The sequence below is a fragment of the Salmo salar genome, chromosome 02, assembly GCF_965601325.2.
Source record: "Salmo salar chromosome 02, fSalSal1, whole genome shotgun sequence".
NCBI classification, from domain to species: Eukaryota; Metazoa; Chordata; class Actinopteri; order Salmoniformes; family Salmonidae; genus Salmo; species Salmo salar.
In genome coordinates, this window is record NC_138292.1 from 15,254,393 (window position 1) to 15,279,061 (window position 24,669).

General features: G+C 43.4%; 1 protein-coding gene across 4 annotated transcripts in view; it reads left to right on the forward strand.

Annotated features, from left to right (window-relative positions):
- The window catches only part of LOC106585489 (sodium bicarbonate cotransporter 3), a 76,722-nt gene continuing 52,053 nt past the window's right edge, over nt 1-24,669 (forward strand). For 3 of the 4 annotated variants that reach the window (XR_014380094.1, XM_082960166.1, XM_082960169.1), the window contains exon 1: nt 1-146. Coding sequence is in view for 3 of the 4 variants with exons in the window: in XM_082960166.1 (XP_082816292.1) it covers nt 102-146 (45 nt within the window). In the remaining variant the exon portion in view is untranslated. Of the gene's footprint in view, nt 147-6,255; nt 6,488-24,669 lie in introns of those variants that run through there. The other variant, XM_082960167.1, reaches the window with a different exon arrangement.

The window sequence follows — 24,669 nt, forward strand, 5'->3', positions numbered from 1 at the left end:
ATGCCAGTCAGTCGAGTTAGTGTCGGTGACACGTCAAAAAGGGTATTTCGGTATTCGATATTCAAATTCTCCCAGAGGATAGGGGACAGAAATTTGGACAAATGGAAGAAGAGGCCAGTGAACAGATGCGACCCCTCTTGACATCCGTAAGTAACAAGTCGTGGTCACGTTTTTTGTTTTGTTCACCTTTTTTAAAGTTTCTGGAAATTACTTGTTAGCTTGGTGGCTAGCAGTTCAGTTGAGGGCGCATTTCTCAAGAGAAAGGAATGGGTACGAAATGGGGGTGGGGGTTCAGTTATGCTTTGCCACCAAGGCATATCGAGATGGAAGTAACAATAAACATGTAGTTAGCTAACTTACAATAGGAAACAACTTCATTGCTGTTACTTAATACGTGGTATAAACGTGAGAGATAGGTATGCAAATATGTTTTCCTTTGTAATTGTTGTTGGGTACCATGTGTGTGCCAGGAAGTAGCCTATATGTCGTCGGTCTCTAGCGATGATTCAGAGGCAAAGGGTGTTGAAACTGAGAGGAAAACCTTTTATTGTTAAGCGGACATGTGCGTGCGCCCGGGGTGGTCAGAGGGTATCACCTCGTGGACTCCCAATGTCTCATGTCTCCCCCCCCTCTCTACCGTAGCTACAGGACGTTTACTGTAGTTAAAACTTCTTATGGTACATTTCAATGTTTAAATCCATCGTTTCATCACTATTGGATCCCTGACCTCAAATGATTTTATTGAAGATACTGAGTTCTCTTGAAAGGCAGTTTACCATTGTGTCACATGGGGGTATTTCCCTGTTCTCCTCCTGACATTCGAGTTCAGCAGTGTCATATTCATTAATTGTTTTCTGTTGCAAAATGTTTTGCTACAGTGTGCCCTAACGAGTAAGACCCTGATGATAGTGTGCAGTTGGGAGAGATGGTGGTCCATATCCGGGCCAGAACTTTGTTGAGCTCTGTGCCCTTTTCTGTCCCCCTCTCAATATCAAGGCTCAATATTTCCCAGTCTCTGTCATGAGTCTGTCTGTGTGCGGTCATGAAGTTAACCTACCAAATGCTATCTATATTTACAGTTTTCTAACAGGGAACTAGCCTATTCCTTTAAGTCCTCTCCCTCTCTCTCAGCCTGTGTATGTTTATAGCTTGGCTGTATCACAAACTGAAAGCCTAGACAACACTACTGCATGAGTCCATGGCTAACAATACAGCTTGTAGTCCTAAAACCTGGAAATGAGCTACCTCTGGCTTGTTCATCCATGGGGAAAAATGAATGGCGAAACAATAGGATTTTGCAATAAAGGCAGAAAATAAGGTCTGAGGTTAATACAGGCTCAGGAGATCTGATGTGTTTTTTTTCTGAGATCATAGCAATCAGTTAACATGACCTTTATTAATGATGAAGCCTTTATGTGCTTTGTGTTTTAAATTTACATTAATTCACAGTGACATTAGCTGATGAAGATTCTCATAGAACAAAACATATAACATCTCCTTAACCTGTGTTTGCAACAGACCCTTCGGCGTTTATCCACAAACCCTCCAAAAACGCCATTCAATTCCCCTATAGGCTTTGTTGAACAAACCAATGGCAGAGTTAGTGCCCACAGAAAGATGCAATTACCATTTTTCTCAGTACAGCCACACATGGGCTATAGCCCAGAAAAGATCCCATCTGGAAACATAACCCCACTTGTACTAATTAAGCCTAGGCCTAGATCATAGGGTCTGTTGCAGACATGTCAAATCACTAATAAAGAACAGGACCAGACTTGTTATAAACCTACACATAGTCAACACTTGAGTAAAAAATACATAAAACAATATGTTTTATTTTCACATGGTGCAATTGCAGTGAAATGTGTTATCAGGGTCAGCCATAGTAGTACGGCACCCCTGGAGCAAATGTAGGTTAAGTGCCTTGCTCAAGGACATGTCTGACAGATTTTTTTCATCTTGTCCGCTCGGGTATTTGAACTAGCGAGCTTTTCGGTTGTGGGACCAACGCTCTAACCTAGCTGAGTGGGTGTGGTGGGGAATTATAATCCCATTTCCAACACTTTGCCATGTGAATGACGCAGCACCTTTTCTTAGATCATATATTCACCTGGTTTGAATATAGGTTGCTATTGGTACAGGCTGTTATATGGGCGGCAGGTAGCCTAGTGGTTAGAGCGTTGGGCTAGTAACCGAAAGGTTGCTAGATCGAATTCCTGAGCTGACTAGGTACAAATCTGTTGTTCTGCCCCTGAACTAGGCAGTTAACCCACTGTTCCTAGGCTGTCATTGTAAATTAGAATTTGTTCTTAACTGACTTGCCTAGTTAAATGAAGGTTAAATAAAAAAAATTGCAGACAGATAGTAAAACGATGCTGCCGAGTACAGGTAGTTTGTGAATGAGTATATAAATCCACTGTATTCTGCCTCCATGGTGATGCTTTCTGATTATGTTTGTGGGACGCTTCCTTGCTGTGTAGACTCTGGAGCGTCAAATCTTTCTTATTGCGTGTGGACCCTGACCTCTAAACAAAACACAACAACATGACAGCGTGTGTGGGGCATGTTATTTAGTATCACTGTGATTGTCTTTAAAGTTGAAGTGCTCAATGCTGTCACGTGCAAGACAAAGATCCATTACAGACGCTGTCTGGACTAGACATTGAATTATCAGACTAACTCTGTGAGATTTGAAGTAGTCTCCATCTCTTAACATTGTTGATATGCTGACTACCGTAATTTCCGGACTATTAAGCGCACCTGAATATAAGCCGCACCCACTGAATTTAAAAAATATATATTATTTTGAACATAAATAAGCCGCACATGTCTATAAGCCGCAGGTGCCTACCGGTACTTTGAAACAAATTAACTTTACACAGGCTTTAACGAAACACGGCTTGTAACAAAAATAAATAGGCTTTAACAAAACACGGCTTGTAACAAGAAATAAAAAAATGAGCAGTAAGCTTTAGTTGTCTTTTTGCACTGAGTCAATTCCTCACGCTGCTGTTTCCAACGTCTTATCATCGACTCATTAAGACCAAGCTCCCGTGCAGCAGCTCTATTTCCTTTTCCAACAGCCAGATCAATCGCCTTCAACTTGAAAGCTGCATCATATGCATTTCTCCGTGTCTTTGCCATGATGAGGGTGACAAAATGACTACCGTAATCAGAATGATGGGAAGTTTGAGAGCGCTCGATTTAATCTAAACAGTAAACAAAAAAGTTGTTTGACCTTAACCCGTTCGGCAATTTCATTGGTCTAATGAAAGCTTCATGCCGGCAAAAAACTGAGCACGTCACAATGTGTTTTTTTTGGAGAAAACAAATTTAAAGCGGGAAAAATCCATATATTAGCCGCGTCATTGTTTAAGCCGCGAGGTTCAAAGCGTGGGAAAAAAGTTGCGGCTTATAGTCCGGAATTTACGGTAGTTACTAGCAAATTACAAGGCACAAGGCTGCTTTATTGTAGTGGGCATAATCTGTGATTGCTAATTCTATACTACAAAATTGACCCTTTACACCTCTGATTTGGGTCAAAGGTGTTGATGTAAATGGTTGGGTAAGTAGGCACATGTCTAGCCCTTTCTAAAGGGAGCTTTGACACCGGGAAGCATCATTGTGTCTGTCTGGAGACTCAGCAGCTCTGGTGCTGGCAGGGCTGAGCAGACAAAGGCAGGGGTAAAGCCAGCTGACTGACACAGGCACACACTGGGAACGTCAGAACTCACTCCCACACACTGGGGACTGGTGGACACAGTCATGAGCTCAGCAGGTTGATGCCTTACTGCAGTCTGGTACCCTGGGCTCTGGGACTGGGACCTCCCCCTGCAGCTTGTGGCTGCTAACAGGACAATAGCAAGAACCTCCCCCCTCCTGGTTCAGCTACACTCCTGACTGCACTGGAGCTGCTCTATTCGTCACCATGAGAGAACAGAGAGCCAGAAGCCTTTGTGCATGTTTATGTCATAACATAGGCTACATGCTCAGTCACAGACAACTCATATTAGGGGTCAAGTCCTCTGTACTGAAAATGTATGCCATGAACCATTTGATAAGCATTTGTGTTCTTAGGCCACACTTCCATGTCAAGGAGCTAGCGAAATGTGAATGAGTTCTTAGTCCTGTCTGGAAATGGAATGATCATGACATCACCTGTTTACCATTTGAACACTTTGTTTTCCAAACCTTCCAAGTTCCAACCCCTTCTGTGAGGACAGCCAGGGGTTCATGAACTTTGATTTCTTGTCCAGTCTTTTCTGCCTGAGGGCCTCCAGGAAGGACACTAGAGCAGGGCTTTCCAACCCTGTTCCTGGAGAGCTACCCTCCTGTAGGTTTTTGCTCCAACCCTGTTCCTGGAGAGCTACCTTCCTGTAGGTTTTTGCTCCAACCCTGTTCCTGGAGAGCTACCTTCCTGTAGGTTTTTGCTCCAACCCTGTTCCTGGAGAGCTACCTTCCTGTAGGTTTTTGCTCCAACCCTGTTCCTGGAGAGCTACCTTCCTGTAGGTTTTTACTCCAACCCTGTTCCTGGAGAGCTACCTTCCTGTAGGTTTTTGCTCCAACCCTGTTCCTGGAGAGCTACCTTCCTGTAGGTTTTTGCTCCAACCCTGTTCCTGGAGAGCTACCTTCCTGTAGGTTTTTGCTCCAACCCTGTTCCTGGAGAGCTACCTTCCTGTAGGTTTTTACTCCAACCCTGTTCCTGGAGAGCTACCTTCCTGTAGGTTTTTACTCCAACCCTGTTCCTGGAGAGCTACCTTCCTGTAGGTTTTTACTCCAACCCTGTTCCTGGAGAGCTACCTTCCTGTAGGTTTTTGCTCCAACCCTGTTCCTGGAGAGCTACCTTCCTGTAGGTTTTTACTCCAACCCTGTTCCTGGAGAGCTACCTTCCTGTAGGTTTTTGCTCCAACCCTGTTCCTGGAGAGCTACCTTCCTGTAGGTTTTTGCTCCAACCCCAGTTGTAACTAACCTGATTCCTCTTATCAACCAGCTAATTATTAGACTCTCAGGTGTGCTAGACTAGGGTTGGAGTGAATCTACAGGACAGTGGGGTTGGAGAGCCCTGCTTTAGAGACCATACTGGGACAAATCAAAACCAAATGTTAGTCTACTAAAAGGTGATTTATGTAAAAAAAAAAAAAAAAAAAAGTTTTTTTCAGAGAAGTGAATGCACAGAATGAATTCTACAATCACATCTTTCCTATCAGATGTAAATTGGGTCTCTAATGGAATTTCTCTGACTCACACAGACCTGCCTCATTCAGGATGTCACTATGGTCGGAGGCCCCTTGACCTGTTATTACACTGTAGTAGAGGCCTGAAGGGGACATCTTTGTATTTTCAAGGTCTATTGAGTTATGCCTGGTGTATTAAGGTTAGGCTATGTTTCCCACAGTGGAGGCTGATCTCCATCTGTCTCATTTGGTTCTTCCTCTGACTGACTGTTTTCACTTCCCTGTTGAGTACAGTGAGTTATGCAAATTAGTCTTACTGACTTCCCTCTCTCGCAGACGGCATACAAACACTTAGAACGGAGTGGGAGATAGGTAGCAATTGTATGGTTTTCTGTACGACTCATCAGCAAGTGACTGAACCCGCTAGAAGATGATTCACACTATTTCTATTTTAATCATAAAAAAAAAAAATGCATTGGCAGTGTTTAGACAGGCAGCTAATTCTGATCGTTTTTCCACTAATTGGTCTTTTGAGTAATCAGATCAGCTCTGAAAACATATTTGAAAAGATCTGTGATTGGTCAAAAGACCAATTAGTGAAAAAAATATCAGAATTGGGCTGCCTGTGTGAACACAGCCATGTTCACCCATGGTGATATTTTTTGCTCCTTTCAAAACACCAAAAAGAGCTGACTGACTTTTTTCTGCATCGTGTTGAACATCTCCCTCACACAGACTGTGTGTCTGCCGGTCGGTAAGACCGTCCCTGCTATCAGGAACTGAATAATTAAGCTATTGAGACTGGACCCTGAGGAACTCCATCCCCCTCTCTCACGCTTTCTCTCCCTTTTGACTTCAAAAGCCCCCTAAAGCCCTCCTCTTTTCATCTACCTCTTTTAATGGCCAACCCCCACCTTTATCTCTCCCTCTCTCTGGTGTGTGTGTGTGCCAGACCGACAGCAATTGGTTGAAGGGAGACATTAGAAAAACACAGAGCCTGACTGGATTGGTTGCTGAGCGAGCAGCCGGTTAATAGAGTGCATCGGTCTGTCCCTTTTTTTTTCTTCCCCCCCCCCCCCCATGCACCTCTCACTCTTTCTTTCTCCACCTCTTCTTCACACTTGTGGGGTGGTCTTTGGGAGATACATGGCTATCTGGAGGCATAGATTCTGAAATGCACATAAGCACAGTGGAAGCTTAAAACCTAGGATACATTTACATTCCTACCCCTCCAGTAAGAACAGAAGTTACCCTGCCTGCGGTGATTCTTCCCCGTTATGGAGAAGGGGGAAGGAGAGCATGTGCTGCAGACGGTAAGTCTGTTTATATCTGTGAGGAGAGATGAAGAGTGATCGGGGCAGACAGGAAGTAAGAGGGGAAGATAAACAAGAGAGGTGGGTGGCAGTAGTGTGAAACGGAAAATAGTTTCTATTCAGTTTGGTAGGTTTTGCTACATCCTTGAGTCTGTTTCACTACCTTTTTTTATTTCACATTTTTGTGTGTGTGTGAACTATCCTTGTGGTACCAAGTCCTCACAAGGATAGTAAAACAAGGACATTTTGTCAGTCCCTATGAGGAAAAATGCTAATTTAGGGTTAGGCGTAGTGTTAAAGGTTAGTTAGGCATAGATTTAGGGAAAATAAGATTTTGCATGGGAATCAATTCTTTGGTCCCCACAAGGATAGCAATACCAAACTGTGTGGCCTCAATGTATTACTTTATAGGTCTAGATTGCAATCTACAAGTAGCCAGGAGTTTAGTGGGTTCATGTTGCGTTTGTATCCATTTCTTTTCAGCTGATTGTCCTAAAATGGAACAGGGGATTGAGTGAGAACAAGAGAGAAGCAGTTTGAGTAACTTGGCTGGTTTACTGACTAGCATGATACAGCACTTGTTTCACTGTGAATGGTTCAATGTGAGAGTTTGAAGATATTACAGTAGAGATGACAGGTTGTGTGTTTGCTCGCCATTTGTTCATATTCTGATATCTCAGCTGGCTTGGTGGTGATGGTGTTTTTCTTTGCAAGCCTGTATATCATTATCCTGATCAAAAGTAGGGTAAGTGGCGGGTTCACAGAATGTTCAGAAAACGTTCAGATTAGGCATCAGGAGACTGTCATCAGAAAATGGAAGGGAAAAGGAACACCTAGACAGTTGCACAACTGAATGCATTCAACCAAAATGTGTCTTCAGCATTTATCAGAGAGGTGTGGGGGGCTGCCTTAATCAACGCCCATGTCATCAGCGCCCGGGGAGCAGTTGTTGGTTAATTGCCTTGCTCAAGGGCAAAACGGCAGATTTTTTCCAGTTTGCTGGCTTAGGGATTCAAACCAGCAACCTTTTGGTTACTGGCCCAACACTCTTAACCATCAGCGTAGCAGTAGAGTAGAACGACTTTCATGTTTTCTTCCGCTGTTATTTTTCTCAGAGGGGTTTACACCTACAGTTTTGTGTATTGGCCTCTTCAGTGTAATTGCGATATGGGTGTGTTTAGGCCTATATGAGTCGTATATCACCCAGGCCTACCCAGAGTGGATTAAGTGTCAGCAATAGCAGCACCAGTGGGTTGTAGCCTGGAGACAGAGCTAAAGAAAGCCCCATGGGTTGTCCTCTTGACTACTTGACTGAAGCAGAATAGAGGGATGTTACAGGGGCCAGTATCTCATTCATAGGATGTTACATAAACTCATAATCTCTCATTCATAGGATGTTACATTCTCTCATTCATAGGATGTTACATTCTCTCATTCATAGGGCGCTACATACACTCATCTGTCATTCATAGGGCGCTACATACACATCTCTCATTCATAGGATGTTACATACACCTCTCAGCACGAGGGACTTTACATAACATACGGTAACCCATGGGCACTAAAGTGACGTTCATAGCAGCATGTCAAATTTGGTGTCAAGTGAAAGCTTAGTAATTTATTAAGTGAAGGTATATATTAATTGTTTGACCATTTTCCATCCTGAAAATGTGGAATAGGAAAAGGATCTGATTTCTGGTGAAACAGATGGAAAATGGGTCTTAGAAAACATCTACCAAGAAGTCTTAAAAAGGTATTAAAATACTGTGTGTGTGTTGCATTCAAAAACTATTCAGACCCCTTGACTTTTTCCACATTTTGTTACGTTACAGCCTTATTCTAAAATTGATTAAATATATATATATTTTTATCATCAATCTACACACAATACTCCATAATGACAAAGCGAAAACAGGTTTTTTGAAATTCTTGCAAATGTATTCAGACCCTTTGCTATGAGACTCGAAATTGAGCTCATGTCCATCCTGTTTCCATTGATATTTTTTATTGAACCTTTATTTGACTAGGCATCATCCTTGCTGTTTCTACAACTTGATTGGAGTCCACCTGTGGTAAATTCAATTGATTGGACATGATTTGGAAAGGCGCACACACCTGGTGTGTGTGTGTGTGCATATGTGGACACAACCTTTCAAATTAGTTGATTCGGCTATTTCAGCCACACTTGTTGCTGACGGGTGTATAAAATTGAGCACACAGCCATTCATTTCTCCATAGACAAACATTGGCATTAGAATGGCCTTATTGAAGACCTCAATGACTTTCAACGTGGCACTGTCATAAGATGCCACCTTTCCATCAAGTCAGTTTGTTACATTTTTGCCTTGCTAGAGCTGCCCTGGTCAACTGCAAGTGCTGTTATTGTGAAGTGGAAACGTCAAGGAGCAACAACGTCTCAGCCATGAAGTGGTAGGCCACACAAGCTCACGGAACGGGACCACCGAGTGCTGAAGCGCGCAGCGCATAAGAATTGTCTGTCCTCGGTTGCAACACTCACTACAAGTTCCAAACTGCCTCTGGAAGCAACATCAGCACAAGAACTGTTCCTCAGGCGCTTTATGAAATTGGTTTCCATGGCCGAGCAGCCACATACAAGCCTAAAATCATCATGCGTAATGCCAAGTGTCAGCTGGAGTGGTGTAAAGCTCGCCGCCATTGGACTCTGGAGCAGTGGAAATGCCTTCTCTGGAGTGATGGATCATGCTTCACCATCTGGCTGTTCAATGGACGAATCTGGGTTTGGCAGAGAACGCTACCTGCCCCAATGCATAGTGCTAACTGTAAAGTTTGAAGGATGAATAATGGTCTGGGGCTGTTTTTCATGGTTCTGGCTAGGCCCCTTAGGATTTCCCTTCACTGGAACTAACTAGAGGTCGACCAATTTTATGATTTTTCAACACTGATACCGATTTATTGGAGGACCAAAAAAGCCGATACCGATTAATCGGCCTATTTAAAATATACTGCTCAAAAAAATAAAGGGAACACTTAAACAACACATCCTAGATCTGAATGAAAGAAATAATCTTATTAAATACATTTTTCTTTACATAGTTGAATGTGCTGACAACAAAATCACACAAAAATAATCAATGGAAATCCAATTTATCAACCCATGGAGGTCTGGATTTGGAGTCACACTCAAAATTAAAGTGGAAAACCACACTATAGGCTGATCCAACTTTGATGTAATTTCCTTAAAACAAGTCAAAATGAGGCTCAGTAGTGTGTGTGGCCTCCACGTGCCTGTATGACCTCCCTACAACGCCTGGGCATGCTCCTGATGAGGTGGCGGATGGTCTCCTGAGGGATCTCCTCCCAGACCTGGACTAGAGCATCCGCCAACTCCTGGACAGTCTGTGGTGCAACGTGGCATTGGTGGATGGAGCGAGACATGATGTGCTCAATTGGATTCAGGTCTGGGGAACGGGCGGGCCAGTCCATAGCATCAATGCCTTCCTCTTGCAGGAACTGCTGACACACTCCAGCCACATGAGGTCTAGCATTGTCTTGCATTAGGAGGAACCCAGGACCAACCGCACCAGCATATGGTCTCACAAGGGGTCTGAGGATCTCATCTCGGTACCTAATGGCAGTCAGGCTACCTCTGGAGAGCACATGGAGGGCTGTGTGGACCCCCCAAAAAATGCCACCCCACACCATGACTGACCCACCGCAAAACCGGTCATGCTGGAGGATGTTGCAGGCAGCAGAACGTTCTCCACGGCGTCTCCAGACTCTGTCACGTCTGTCACGTGCTCAGTGTGAACCTGCTTTCATCTGTGAAGAGCACAGGGCGCCAGTGGCGAATTTGCCAATCTTGGTGTTCTCTGGCAAATGCCAAACGTCCTGCACGGTGTTGGGTGGTAAGCACAACCCCCACCTGTGGACGTCGGGCCCTCATACCACCCTCATGGAGTCTGTTTATGACCGTTTGAGCAGACACATGCACATTTGTGGCCTGCTGGAGGTCATTTTGCAGGGCTCTGGCAGTGCTTCTCCTGCTCCTCCTTGCATAAAGACGGAGGTAGCGGTCCTGCTGCTGGGTTGTTGCCCTCCTACGGCCTCCTCCACGTCTCCTGATGTACTGGCCTGTCTCCTGGTAGCGCCGCCATGCTCTGGACACTACGCTGACAGACACAGCAAACCTTCTTGCCACAGCTCGCATTGATGTGCCATGCTGGATGAGCTGCACTACCTGAGCCACTTGTGTGGGTTGTAGACTCCGTCTCATGCTACCACTAGAGTGAAAGCACCGCCAGCATTCAAAAGTGACCAAAACATCAGCCAGGAAGCATAGGAACTGAGAAGTGGTCTGTGGTCCCCACCTGCAGAACCACTCCTTTATTGGGGGTGTCTTGCTAATTGCCTATAATTTCCACCTGTTGTCTATACCATTTGCACAACAGCATGTGAAATGTATTGTCAATCAGTGTTGCTTCCTAAGTGGACAGTTTGATTTCACAGAAGTGTGATTGACTTGGAGTTACATTGTGTTGTTTAAGTGTTCCCTTTATTTTTTTGAGCAATATATATATTTTTAAATGTAAATGTTTTTTAACAAAAGTATATATATTTTTAACAATTTTTTTTTTTACATTTAAATATATATATATATTTGTAATAATGACAATTACAACAATACTGAATGAACACTTATTTTATCTTAAAATAATACATCAGTAAAATCAATTTAGCTTCAAATAAATAATGAAACATGTTCAATTTGGTTTAAATAATGCAAAAACAAAGTGTTGGCGAGAAAGAAAGTGCAATATGTGCCATGTAAGAAAACTAACGTTTAAGTGCCTTGCTCAGAACATGGGAACATATGAAAGCTGGTGGTTCCTTTTTAAAATGAGTCTTCAATATTCCCAGGTAAGATGTTTTAGGCTGTAGTTATTATAGGACTATTTCTCTCTATACGATTTGTATTTCATATACCTTTGACTATTGGATGGTCTTATAGGCACTTTAGTATTGCCAGTGTAACAGTATAGCTTCCGTCCCGCTCCTCGCTCCTACCTGGGCTCGAACCAGGAACACATCATGCATTAACATCTGTATTAAAGGCGCAGCGTCCTATTTTCAAATGTTCTCAATTACACTTTAGAAACAAATGCATGCAATTACTCCAATGCAATTATATAGAATAGAGTAATGACTTGCATTGCTAAATTATACTACACAGCTTTTTAATACGTCTTAACAACCCAAAAAAGCCTAGTACTAGCTGAAATATAGAGAACATGCCAAGCTATAGGCCCTGCATGACCTCAATGTATGGAACTGCACCATGTCCAGGACAGTATAAATTCTGGTCGGGACAGTAGATTTTTGACCAACGGAAAAAAGTAAATGTTGGACTCTGGCCACGGAGTGGTGGCGCATAGGCAGTTTACTGTGCTTTGATTGACGAACAAGAAGCTTGACTAGTTTATAAAAGTTGACGAACTAACTGAGTAAAGTTGATCTTGTGTATATCCCTGCCATTTATAAATCCTATAACATAGTTATATATCCATGGTATTGCATCGGGACAAGTCAACTAAAGATGTTGTTTTTATTATCGATATGAAGTCCATCAGGACTTGCCAGGCAGTGACGTTAAAGTGAGTGACTCGTCAGTATCCTAACAAATTGCATTGTTAAGAGCGCTGCTCATTTGTCTCCCTAATTTGCATACTGGTATGCTTTTTTGCGATGTATGTTCAGATAAATGATGAATACATTAGATAGTGAATCCTCCTCACTGCAGGAACAATAGGTAGGCTAGTGGAGAAATGGCCTCACTCTAGTCCAAATGATGATAAAGAAAACGGATTAAATTGTTTTAAAAGTGAATGATACCTATATGGTATTTTCTAAGATATTCATTATAGGTCTACTGATTTTGTGTCAACGATGGAGTAGTCGACTGCTGCTTTCCACTGCCCATGTTTAACACCTGTTTCATTCTCCAATCATACCTGTATTGAAGATAGCTGGGAATTTTCTAAAAACCTGTTTTCGCTGTGTGTTAATATATAACAAAATGTGGAAAGTCGAGGGGTCTGAATACTTTCCGAATGTGCAGTATATCCCCCACATGTCAATTGCTCATGCTGACTAACCTTCACACACAATACCCACCCCCAACAGACACCAGTTAGTCACCCACACCAACCTCTCCTTACTAATAACTATGCTTTTCTCCAATTTAGACTTCAAACTTAACAATCAATCAACTAAGCCTCCAGAATACAGAGAACTACAGAAGATGTAGCCTACTTCTAATACGCCAACTATGACAAAACACAGACCATGTTTATGCCTTGCTTCAGTATATTTATTTTCTCGTCATGGAAAGATTTAGCAAAGGTGACTTACACTAGTTCCTTGTGCTGAGCTTGATGTTGATGCCCCTCCTGTTGTTGATGGGATTGGACGATGTAAATAGAACACACAGTACATTCGGAAAATATTCAGACTAGAGGTCGACCGATTATGATTTTTCAACGCCGATACCGATTATTGGCGGGCCGCCCAAGGCCGATACCGATTAATCGGCCTAATTTTTTTTTTTTTTTTTTTTTATTATTATTATTTTTTTTAAATTTATTATTATTATTATTATTATTATTATTTTATTTTTTATTTATTTGTAATAATGACAATTACAACAATACTGAATGAACACTTATTTTAACTTAATATAATACATCAATAAAATCAATTTAGCCTCAAATAAATAATGAAACATGTTCAATTTGGTTTAAATAATGCAAAACCAAAGTGTTGGAGAAGAAAGTAAAAGTGCAATATGTGCCATGTAAAAAAGCTAACGTTTAAGTTCCTTGCTCAGAACATGAGAACATATGAAAGCTGGTGGTTCCTTTTTAAAATGAGTCTTCAATATTCCCAGGTAAGATGTTTTAGGTTGTAGTTATTATAGGACTATTTCTCTCTATACGATTTGTATTTCATATACCTTTGACTATTGGATGTTCTTATAGGCACTTTAGTATTGCCAGTGTAACAGTATAGCTTCCGTCTCCCTCCTCGCTCGAACCAGGAACACATCGACAACAGCCACCCTCGAAGCAGCGTTACCCATGTTAGAGGAAGGGGGAAAAACTACTCCAAGTCTCAGAGCGAGTGACGTTTGAAACGCTATTAGCGCGCACCTGGCCAACTAGCTAGCCATTTCATATCGGTTACACCAGCCTAATTTTGGGAGTTGACAGGCTTGAAGTCATAAACAGCGCAATGCATTGCGAAGGGCTGCTGGCAAAACGCACGAAAGTGCTATTTTGAATGAATGCTTACGAGCCTGCTGCTGCCTACCACCGCTCAGTCAGACTGCTCTATCAAATCATAGACTTAATTATAACATAATAACACACAGAAACACGAGCCTTAGGTCATTAATATGGTCGAATCCGGAAACTATCATCTCAAAAACAAAACGTTATTCCTGTTACATTGCACAACCTTCAGTGTTATGTCATAATTACGTAAAATTCTGGCAAACGAGCCAGGCGGCCCAAACTGTTGCATATACCCTGACTGCGTGCAATGAACGCAAAATGACACAATTTCACCTGGTTTATATTGCCTGCTAACCTGGATTTCTTTTAGCTAAATATGCAGGTTTAAAAATATAATTCTGTGTATTGATTTTAAGAAAGGCATTGATGTTTATGGTTAGGTACAGTCGTGCAACGATTGTGCTTTTTTCGCAAATGCGCTTTTGTTAAATCATCCCCCGTTTGGCGAAGTCGGCTGTCTTTGTTAGGAAGAAATAGTCTTCACAGTTCGCAACGAGCCAGGCGGCCCAAACTGCTGCATATACCCTGACTCTGTTTGCAAGAGAAGTGACACAATTTCCCTAGTTAAAAGAAATTCATGTTAGCAGGCAATATTAACTAAATATGCAGGTTTAAAAATATATACTTGTGTATTGATTTTAAGAAAGGCATTGATGTTTCTGGTTGGAGCAACGTGTACTTACGCAATTATATGCAACGCAGGACAGGCTAGATAAACTAGTAATATCATCAACCATGTGTAGTTAACTAGTGATTATGATTGTTTTTTATAAGATAAGTTTAATGCTAGCTAGCAACTTACCTTAGCTTCTTAGTGCATTCGCGTAACCTCGTGGAGTGCAATGTAAAGCAGGTGGTTAGAGCGTTGGACTAGTTAACCGTAAGGTTGCAAGATTGAATCCCTGAGCTGACAAGGTAAAAATCTGTCGTTCTGCCCCTGAACAAGGCAGTTAACCCACCGTTCCTAGGCCGTCATTGAAAATAAGAATGTGTTCTTAATACATTTAGTATAGTTTTATCTAAAAAGGATAACTTAATGTTTCACTTTTTATTCGATCTTGACCCAAAACGTATAGCAGGTGAATAGCACGCTATTTTCATGCTTAAGTTCAAGGTCAGAATACGCATAGAGAAAAGTGCATTAAATAGGGAATTGCATTCCATTTAAGCGCACTGAACTTCAGGTCGGAATGACTGCAATTGAATTGGCTACAATGGGAATTCATAGTAGTCACAAACCAATTGTGGGTCACCTGCTAGCTGTCCTCCCTTCCACTGGCATACTGTTATGTTTTTTTTCTTTGTCACGTGGTGGTCAAAGCAAGAGTGTGAAAAACCGTCTGGACAACCTCTCTCCCTCTCGTTAATGCCACCTCTCCCAGGCCCCCCCCCCCCCCCCCCCCCCCTTTCAATTTAATGTAACCAGCCGTCTCGCCCGCTGCGGACCGACGCCGATGGACGTTGAAAAGTAGTTTTTAAATTTGGTCAGTCTGAATCTGTCTGTCTGTTACTGTATAAACATGTGAAGAGTACAATTTACTGTATTGAACTACACTGTGTACAAAACATTATGAACACCTGCTCTTTACATGAGACTGACCAGGTGAAAGCTATGATCCCTTATTGATGTCACTTAATAAATCCACGTCAATCAGTGTAGAAGAAGGGGAGGAGACAGGTTTAAAGAATTTTGTTAAGCCTTGAGACAATTGAGACGTGGATTGTGTATGTGTGCCATACAGAGGGTGAATGGCCAAGACAAAATATTTAAGTGCCTTTGAATGGGGTATGGTAGTAGGTGCCAGGCACACCAGTTTGTGTCAAGAACTACAAGGTTGCTGGGTATTTCACGCTCAACAGTTTCACGTGTGTATCAACAATGGTCCACCACCCAAAGTACATCCAGCCAATTTGACACGACTGTGGGAAGCTTTGGCGTCAACATGGGCCAGCATCCCTGTGGAACGCTTTGGACACCTTGTAGAGTCCATTCCCCAACGAACTGTTCTGAGGGCAAAAAGGGGGTGCAACTCAATATTATGAAGGTGTTCTTAATGTTTTGTACACTAAGGTGTGTATACTGTACTGAACTATGCTGTGCTGTAGTGTGATGGCCAAACTTGGCCGTCTATGATTGGTGCAGATTTGGGCCGGACCAACCAAATTTGGTCTTGTTTGGGGGCAGAGTTTATTAGAATAATAGCCAGTGTGTACAATAATACCCAAACATGCTAAGGAGGATACTACATGTTTCTACTTTTGGGTACCTATTAAGGATACATCACCATGAAGAGAATGACAATTTATAATTATACATTTCTGTATAGATCAGGGACTCATGATGTTATTCCACTTCACTTACTGTAGTTGAAACTCAATGTATCATCATAGCTGACAGCCCATTCTTTCTGCAGACATCTTTGAATATTAATTCTGAGTGGATATTTAACGTGAGTTTTTGCAAAACGTGGTAAAATAAAGATTTTACCGTCATTCTGTTACCAAACATTTGCACAATTTTTCTCGAGTAAATGTGTTTTTTGTAAAATTTTCAGTGGAGATTAGGGATGTAACGGTACAGGTATTCTTACCAAACCGTTCGGTCCGCACTGTTAACCCCAATTAATACATTTAAAAAAATGTATTAATAAGTCAATTGAGTAAATCTGAGCTCAAAACGTTTCAGGCTCTTCCAAAACAACTAGAGCCTATATGCATGTTGTAATCAAAATTCAAATCTTAATTGTTGGGGTCGATCTTAAACCTGAATCCTCTGTTTAAATCTCCAGTTTGGGAACATTTTGGCTGTAAACGTTAAAGGTAAAATAATAAAACGTTAACAGTATCTCGCCACGCTTAACAAGAATAGCCTAGCTGCCAACACCTCATGTTGACAAATGTATGCCTACATCACCCCAGTACACTGGAGCAAGATGGAAATAAACCACAACACAACATCGCTTCCCTTCTGCATTCAAGCAGCCCTTGGCAGCTGACTGACCAGGCTAAATAAATTAGAAGAGCCATAGGTAGGTTATGTTTATATTTTTTGTCTTCGGTTTATAGCTGTGGATATGCACCCATTCTTGGTGTTTGAGAATGGGGGGTTTCAGCACCTTGTCCTTGAACCATGTTTACGAACTTCTTTTTTTTTTTTTTTTTACTCATTTCAGCAAACGGGTAGGCCGAGTACCCTCTCTGTAGAAACAAGCCAAAGTTTTCAATGAATTGGCCAATGCATCCTGTGTTGCGCTTACTTAACAGTGACAGCCCATCACATTACCCCGGAAAGGGTGCTTATCTGGCACTAATGGAGGCAGTGACATGGTGCATTTTGTAACCAAGATGGAAATGAAAATTTGCCACATACGACTGAGGAAAAATACACTTAAATGGCGCCGGACAAGAGGGCAGACGTTTTACGTGCCCCCAACGTGTTTCTTATTAAAAAAAATGTATTTTTATTTGCATTGTTTAACTTCATTTTTTTTAAACTTATTTTGTACATAATGTTGCAGCTATCGTCTCTTATGGCCAGAAGTTATTTTCGGTCATCAGGACTGCGATTACTCAACACTGACTAGCAGAATGCTTTTTTTTCCCTTTAACAAGTCTGACGAACCCGCCGTGAACGATATACTGCTTTCTTGGGAACAGACCCAGATCCCCGTGATTTGTGTGAAGAGGCAGAGAAAAAGGGGCCAGAGGGCGGGCTGCCTTCTGAGAATTCGAAGGCGATCGAATAAACCCCTACTTCCTTCCATTCTGCTAGCAAATGCGCAATCTTTGGACAATAAAATGGATGACCTACGCAGAAGATTAAACTACCAACGGGACATTCAAAACTGTAATATCTTATGCTTCAGAGTCGTGGCTGAAAGACGACACTATCAACATACAGCTGGCTGGTTAACCGCTGCAGGATAGAACAGCGGCGTCTGGTAACACCAGGGGCGACAGACTATTTTTGTAAATAACAGCTGGTGCACGATATCTAAGGAAGTCTCGAGCTATTGCTCGCCTGAGGTAGAGAATCTCATGATAAGCTATAGACCACACTATCTACCTAGAGACTTCATCTGTATCGTAGTTGTTTACATACCACCACAGTCAGAGGCTTTGAATGCGCTGTATTCCGCCATAAGCAAACAAGAAAACTCTCACCCAGAGGCTGCGCTCCTAGTAGCCAGGGACTTCAATGCAGGGAAACTTACATACATTTTACCAAATTTCTATTAGCATGTTAAATGTGCAACCAGAGGGAAAAAACTCAGGACCACCTTTACTCCACACACAGAGACGCAGACAAAGCTCACCCTCCATTTGGCAAATCTGACCATAATTCTATCGTCCTGATTGCTGCTTACAAGCAAAAATTAAAGCAGGAAGCACCAGTGACTAGATCAATTAAAAAAGTGGTCAGATGAAGCAGATGCTAAGCTACAGGGCTGTTTTGCTAGCGCAGACTGGAATATGTTCTGGGATTCCTCCGATGGCATGGAGTACCACATCAGTCATTGGCTTCATCAATAAGTGCATCGATAACGTTGTCCCCACAGTGACCGTACGTACATACCAGAAGCCATAGATTACAGGCAACATCCGCACTGAGCTAAAGGCTAGAGCTGCCGCTTTCAAGGAGCGGGACTCTAATCTGGAAACATAAGAAATCCTGCTATGCCCTCTGACGAACCATCAAACAGGCAAAGCGTCAACACAGAACTAAGATCGACTCGTACTACACCGGCTCTGACGCTCGTCGGATGTGGCAGAGCTTGCAAACATTAGACTACAAAGGGAAACACAGCCGAGCGCTGCCCGGTGATACGAGCCTACCAGACGAGCTAAATGTGAGTAAGACCTTTAAACAGGTCAGCGTTCACAAGGCCGCAGGGCCAGACGGATTATCAGGATGTGTACTGCGCGCATGTGCTGACCAACTGGCAAGTGTCTTCACTGTCATTTTCAACCTCTCCCTGTCCGAGTCTGTAATACCAACATGTTTTATGCAGACCACCGTAGTGCCTGTGCCCAAGAACGCTAAGGTAACCTGCCTAAATGACTACCGACCTATAGCACTCACATCTGTAGCCATGACGTGCTTTGAAAGGCTGGTCATGGCTCATGTCAACACCATCATCCCAGAAACCCCAAACCCCCTCCAATTTGCATACCGCCCCAACAGATCCACAGATGATGCAATCTCTATTGCACTCCACAATGCCCTTTCCCACCTGGACAAAAGGAACACCTATGTGAGAATGCTATTCATTGACTGCAGCTCAGCGTTCAACACCATAGTGCCCTCAAAGCTCATCACTAAGCTAAAGACCCTGGGACTAAACAGCTCCCTCTGCAACTGTATCCTGGACTTCCTGACGGGCCACCCCCAGGTGGTAAGGGTAGGTAACAACACATCCGCCATGCTGATCCTTAACACAGGGGCCCTTCATGGGTGCGTGCTCAGTCCCCTCCTGTACTCCCTGTTCACTCATGACTGCACGACTCCAACACCATCATTAAGTTTGCCAATGACACAACAGTGGTAGGCCTGATCACCGACAACGACGAGACGGCCTATAGGGAGGAGGTCAGAGATCTGGCTGTGTGGTGCCAGGACAACAACCTCTCCCTCAACGTGATCAAAACAAAGGAGATGATTGTGGAAAAACAGGACCGAGCACGCCCCCATTCTCATCGACGGTGCTGCAGTGGAGCAGGTTGAGAGCTTCAAGTTTCTTGGTGTCTACATCACCAACAAACTAACATGGTCCAAGCACACCAAGACAGTCATGAAGAGGGCACGACAAAACCTATTTCCCTCAGGAGACTGAAAAGATTTCGCATGGGTCCTCAGATCCTCAAAAGGTACAGCTGCACCATCAAGAGCATCCTGACTGGTTGCATCACTGCCTGGTATGGCAACTGCTCGGCCTCCGACCACAACGTACTACAGAGTCGAACGGCCCAGTACATCAGAGGCCAAGCTTCCTGCCATCCAGGACCTCTATACCAGGCGGTGTCAGAGAAAGGTCCTAAAAATTGTCAGACTCCAGCCACCCTAGTCATAGACTGTTCTATCTGCTAAAGCACGGCAAGTGGTACCGGAGCGCCAAGTCTAGGTCCAAGAGGCTTCTTTACAGCTTCTACCCCCAAGCCATAAGACTCCTGAACACCTAATCAAATCAAATGTATTTATATAGCCCTTCTTACATCCGCTGATATCTCAAAGTGCTGTACAGAAACCCAGCCTAAAACCCCAAACAGCAAGCAATGCAGGTGTAGAAGCACAGTGTCTAGGAAAAACTCCCTAGAAAGGCCAAAACCTAGAGAGGAACCAGGCTATGAGGGGTGGCCAGTCCTCTTCTGGCTGTGCCGGGTGGAGATTATAACAGCACATGGCCTAGATGTTCATAAATGACCAGCATTGTCAAATAATAATATTCATAGTAGTTGTCGAGGGTGCAACAAGTCAGTAACACAAGAGTAAGTGTCAGTTGGCTTTTTCATAGCCGATCTTTGAGAGTATCTCTACCGCTCCTGCTGTCTCTAGAGAGTTGAAAACAGCAGATCTGGGACAGGTAGCACGTCCGGTGAATAGGTCAGGGTTCCAGCAGGTCTGGGACAACAGGTCTGGGACAGGTAGCACGTCCGGTGAACAGGTAAGGGTTCCATAGCTGCAGGCAGAACAGTTGGAACTGGAGCAGCAGCACGGCCAGGTGAACTGGGGACAGCAAGGCGTCATCAAGCCAGGTAGTCCTGAGGCATGGTCCTAGGGCTCAGGTCACCGAGAGAGAGAAAGAAAGAAAGAAAGAGAATTAGAGAGAGCAAATTTTAAATTCACACAGGACACCGGAAAAGACAAGAGAAATACTCCAGATGTGAGACTGACCCTAGCCCCCCGACACATCAACTACTGCAGCATAAATACTGGAGGATGAGACAGGAGGGGTCAGGAGACACTGTGGCCCCATCCGATGAAACCCCCGGACAGGGCCAAACAGGTAGGATAAAACCCCACCCACTTTGCCAAAGCACAGCCTCCACACCACTGGAGGGATATCTCCAACCACCAACATACCATCCCAGGACAAGGCCGAGTATAGCCCACAAAGATCTCCGCCACGGCACAGCCCAAGGGGGGGCACCAACCCAGACAGGAAGACCACGTCAGTGACTCAACCCACTCAAGTGACGCACCCCTCCCAGGGACGGCATGGAAGAACACCAGTAAGCCAGTGACTCAGCCCCCGTAATAGGGGTAGAGGCAGATCATCCCAGTGGAAAGAGGGGAAACCGGCCAGGCAGAGACAGCAAGGGCGGTTCGTTGCTCCAGCCTTTCCGTTCACCTTCACACCCCTGGGCCAGACTACACTTAATCATAGGACCTACTGAAGAGATGTGTCTTCAGTAAAGACTTAAAGGTTGAGACTGAGTCTGCGTCTCTCACATGGGTAGGCAGACTATTCCATAAAAATTGAGCTCTATAGGAGAAAGCCCTGCCTCCAGCTGTTTGCTTAGAAATTCTAGGAACAATTAGGTGGCCCGCGTCTTGTGACCGTAGCGTACGTGTAGGTATGTACGGCAGGACCAAATCGGAAAGATGGGTAGGAGCAAGCTCATGTAATGCTTTGTAGGTTAGCAGTAAAACCTTGAAATCAGCCCTTGCCTTAACAGGAAGCCAGTGTAGGGAGGCTAGCACTGGAGTAATATGATCAAATTGTTTGGTTCTAGTCAGGATTCTAGCAGCCGTATTTAGCGCAAACTGAAGTTTATTTAGTGCTTTATCCGGGTAGCCGGAAAGTAGAGCATTGCAGTAGTCCAACCTAGAAGTAACAAAGGCATGGATTAATTTTTCTGCGTCATTTTTGGACAGAAAGTTTCAGATGTTTGCAATGTTACGTAGATGGAAAAAAAGCTGTCCTTGAAACAGTCTTGATATGTTCTTCAAAAGAGAGATCAGGGTCCAGAGTAACGCTGAGGTCCTTCACAGTTTTATTTGAGACGACTGTACAACCATCCAGATTAATTGTCAGATTCAACAGAAGATCTCTTTGTTTCTTGGGACCTAGAACAAGCATCTCTGTTTTGTCCGAGTTTTAAAAGTAGAAAGTTTGCAGCCATCCACTTCCTTATGTCTGAGACACAGGCTTCTAGCGAGGGCAATTTTGGGGCTTCACCATGTTTCATTGAAATGTACAGCTGTGTGTCACCCGCATAGCAGTGAAATTTAACATTGTTTTCGAATGACATCCCCAAAAGGTAAAATATATAGTGAAAACAATAGTGGTCCTAAAACGGAACCTTGATGAACACCGAAATTTACAGTTGATTTGTCAGAGGACAAACCATTCACAGAGACAAACTGATATCTTTTCGACAGATAAGACCTAAACCAGGCCAGAACTTGTCCATGTAGACCAATTTGGGTTTCCAATCTCTCCAAAAGAATGTGGTGATCGATGGTATCAAAAGCAGCACTAAGATCTAGGAGCACGAGGACAGACGCAGAACCTCGGTCTGACGTCATTAAAAGGTCATTTACCACCTTCACAAGTGCAGTCTCAGTGCTATGATGGGGTCTAAAACCAGACTGAAGCGTTTCGTCTACATTGTTTGTCTTCAGGAAGGCAGTGAGTTGCTGCGCAACGGCTTTTTCAAATTTTTTTGAGAGGAATGGAAGATTCGATATAGGCCGATAGTATTTTATAATTTCTGGGTCAAGATTTGGCTTTTTCAAGAGGGGCTTTATTACTGCCACTTTTAATGAGTTTGGTACATATCCGGTGGATAGAGAGCCGTTTATTATGTTCAACATAGGAGGGCCAAGCACAGAAAGCAGCTCTTTCAGTAGTTTAGTTGGAATAGGGTCCAGTATGCAGCTTGATGGTTTAGAGGCCATGATTATTTTCATCATTGTGTCAAGAGATATAGTACTAAACCACTTTAGTGTCTCCCTTGATCCTAGGTCCAGGCAGGGTTGTGCAGACTCAGGACAACGGAGCTTTGGAGGAATACGCAGATTTAAAGAGGAGTCCGTAATTTGCTTTCTAATGATCATGATCTTTTCCTCAAAGAAGTTAATGAATTCATCACTGCTGAAGTGAAAGCCATCCTCTCTTGGGGAATGCTGCTTTTTAGTTAACTTTGCGACAGTATAAAAAATAATTTTTGGATTGTTCTTATTTTCCTCAATTAAGTTGGAAAAATAGGATGCTCGAGCAGCAGTGAGGGCTCTTCGATACTGCACGGTACTGTCTTTCCAAGCTAGTCGGAAGACTTCCAGTTTGGTGTGGCGCCATTTCCGTTCCAATTTTCTGTAAGCTTGCTTCAGAGCTCGTGTATTTTCTGTATACCAGGGAGCTCGTTTCTTATGACAAATGTTTTTAGGGGTGCAACTGCATCTAGGGTATTGCGCAAGGTTAAATTGAGTTCCTCGGTTAGGTGGTTAACTGATTTTTGTCCTTGGGTAGGCAGAGGGAGTCTGGAAAGGCATCAAGGAATCTTTGGGTTGTCTGAGAATTTATAGCACGACTTTTAATGCTTCTTGGTTGGGGTCTGAGCAGATTATTTGTTGCGATTTGCGAACGTAATAAAATGGTGGTCCGATAGTCCAGGGTTATGAGGAAAAACATTAAGATCCACAACATTTATTCCATGGGACAAAACTAGGTCCAGAGTATGACTGTGGCAGTGAGTAGGTCCAGAGACAAGTTGGACAAAACCCACTGAGTCGATGATGGCTCCGAAAGCCTTTTGGAGTGGGTCTGTGGACTTTTCCATGTGAATGTTAAAGTCACCAAAAATTAGAATATTATCTGCTATGACTACAAGATCCGATAGGAATTCAGGGAACTCAGTGAGGAACGTTGTATATGGCCCAGGAGGCCTGGAAACAGTAGCTATAAAAAGTGATTGAGTAGGCTGCATAGATTTCATGACTAGAAGCTCAAAAGATGAAAACGTCGTTGTTGTTTTTTTTTGGGGGTAAATTTAAATTTGCTATCATAAATGTTAGCAACACCTCCGCCTTTGCGGGATGCGCGGGGGATATGGTCACTAATGTAACCTGGGGGTGAGGCCTCATTTAACACAGTAAATTCATCAGGCTTAAGCCATGTTTCAGTCAGGCCAATCACATCAAGATGATGATCAGTGATTAGTTCATTGACTATAACTGCCTTGGAAGTGAGGGATCTAACATTAAGTAACCCAATTTTGAGATGTGAGTTATCACAATCTCTTTCAATAATGGCAGGAATGGAGGAGGTCTTTATACTAGTGAGATTGCTAAAGCGAACACCGCCATTTTTAATTTTGCCCAACCTAGATCGAGGCACAGACACGGTCTCAATGGGGAAAGCTGAGCTGACTACGCTGACTGTGCTAGTGGCAGACTCCACTAAGCTGGCAGGCTGGCTAACAGCCTGCTGCCTGGCCTGCACCCTATTTCATTGTGGAGCTAGAGGAGTTAGAGCCCTGTCTATGTTCGTAGATAAGATGAGAGCACCCCTCCAGCTAGGATGGAGTCCGTCACTCCTCAACAGGCCAGGCTTGGTCCTGTTTGTGGGTGAGTCCCAGAAAGAGGGCCAATTATCTACAAATTCTATCTTTTGGGAGGGGCAGAAAACAGTTTTCAACCAGCGATTGAGTTGTGAGACTCTGCTGTAGAGCTCATCACTCCCCCTAACTGGGAGGGGGCCAGAGACAATTAATCGATGCCGACACATCTTTCTAGCTGATTTACACGCTGAAGCTATGTTGCGCTTGGTGACCTCTGACTGTTTCATCCTAACATCGTTGGTGCCGACGTGGATAACAATATCTCTATACTCTCTACACTCGCCAGTT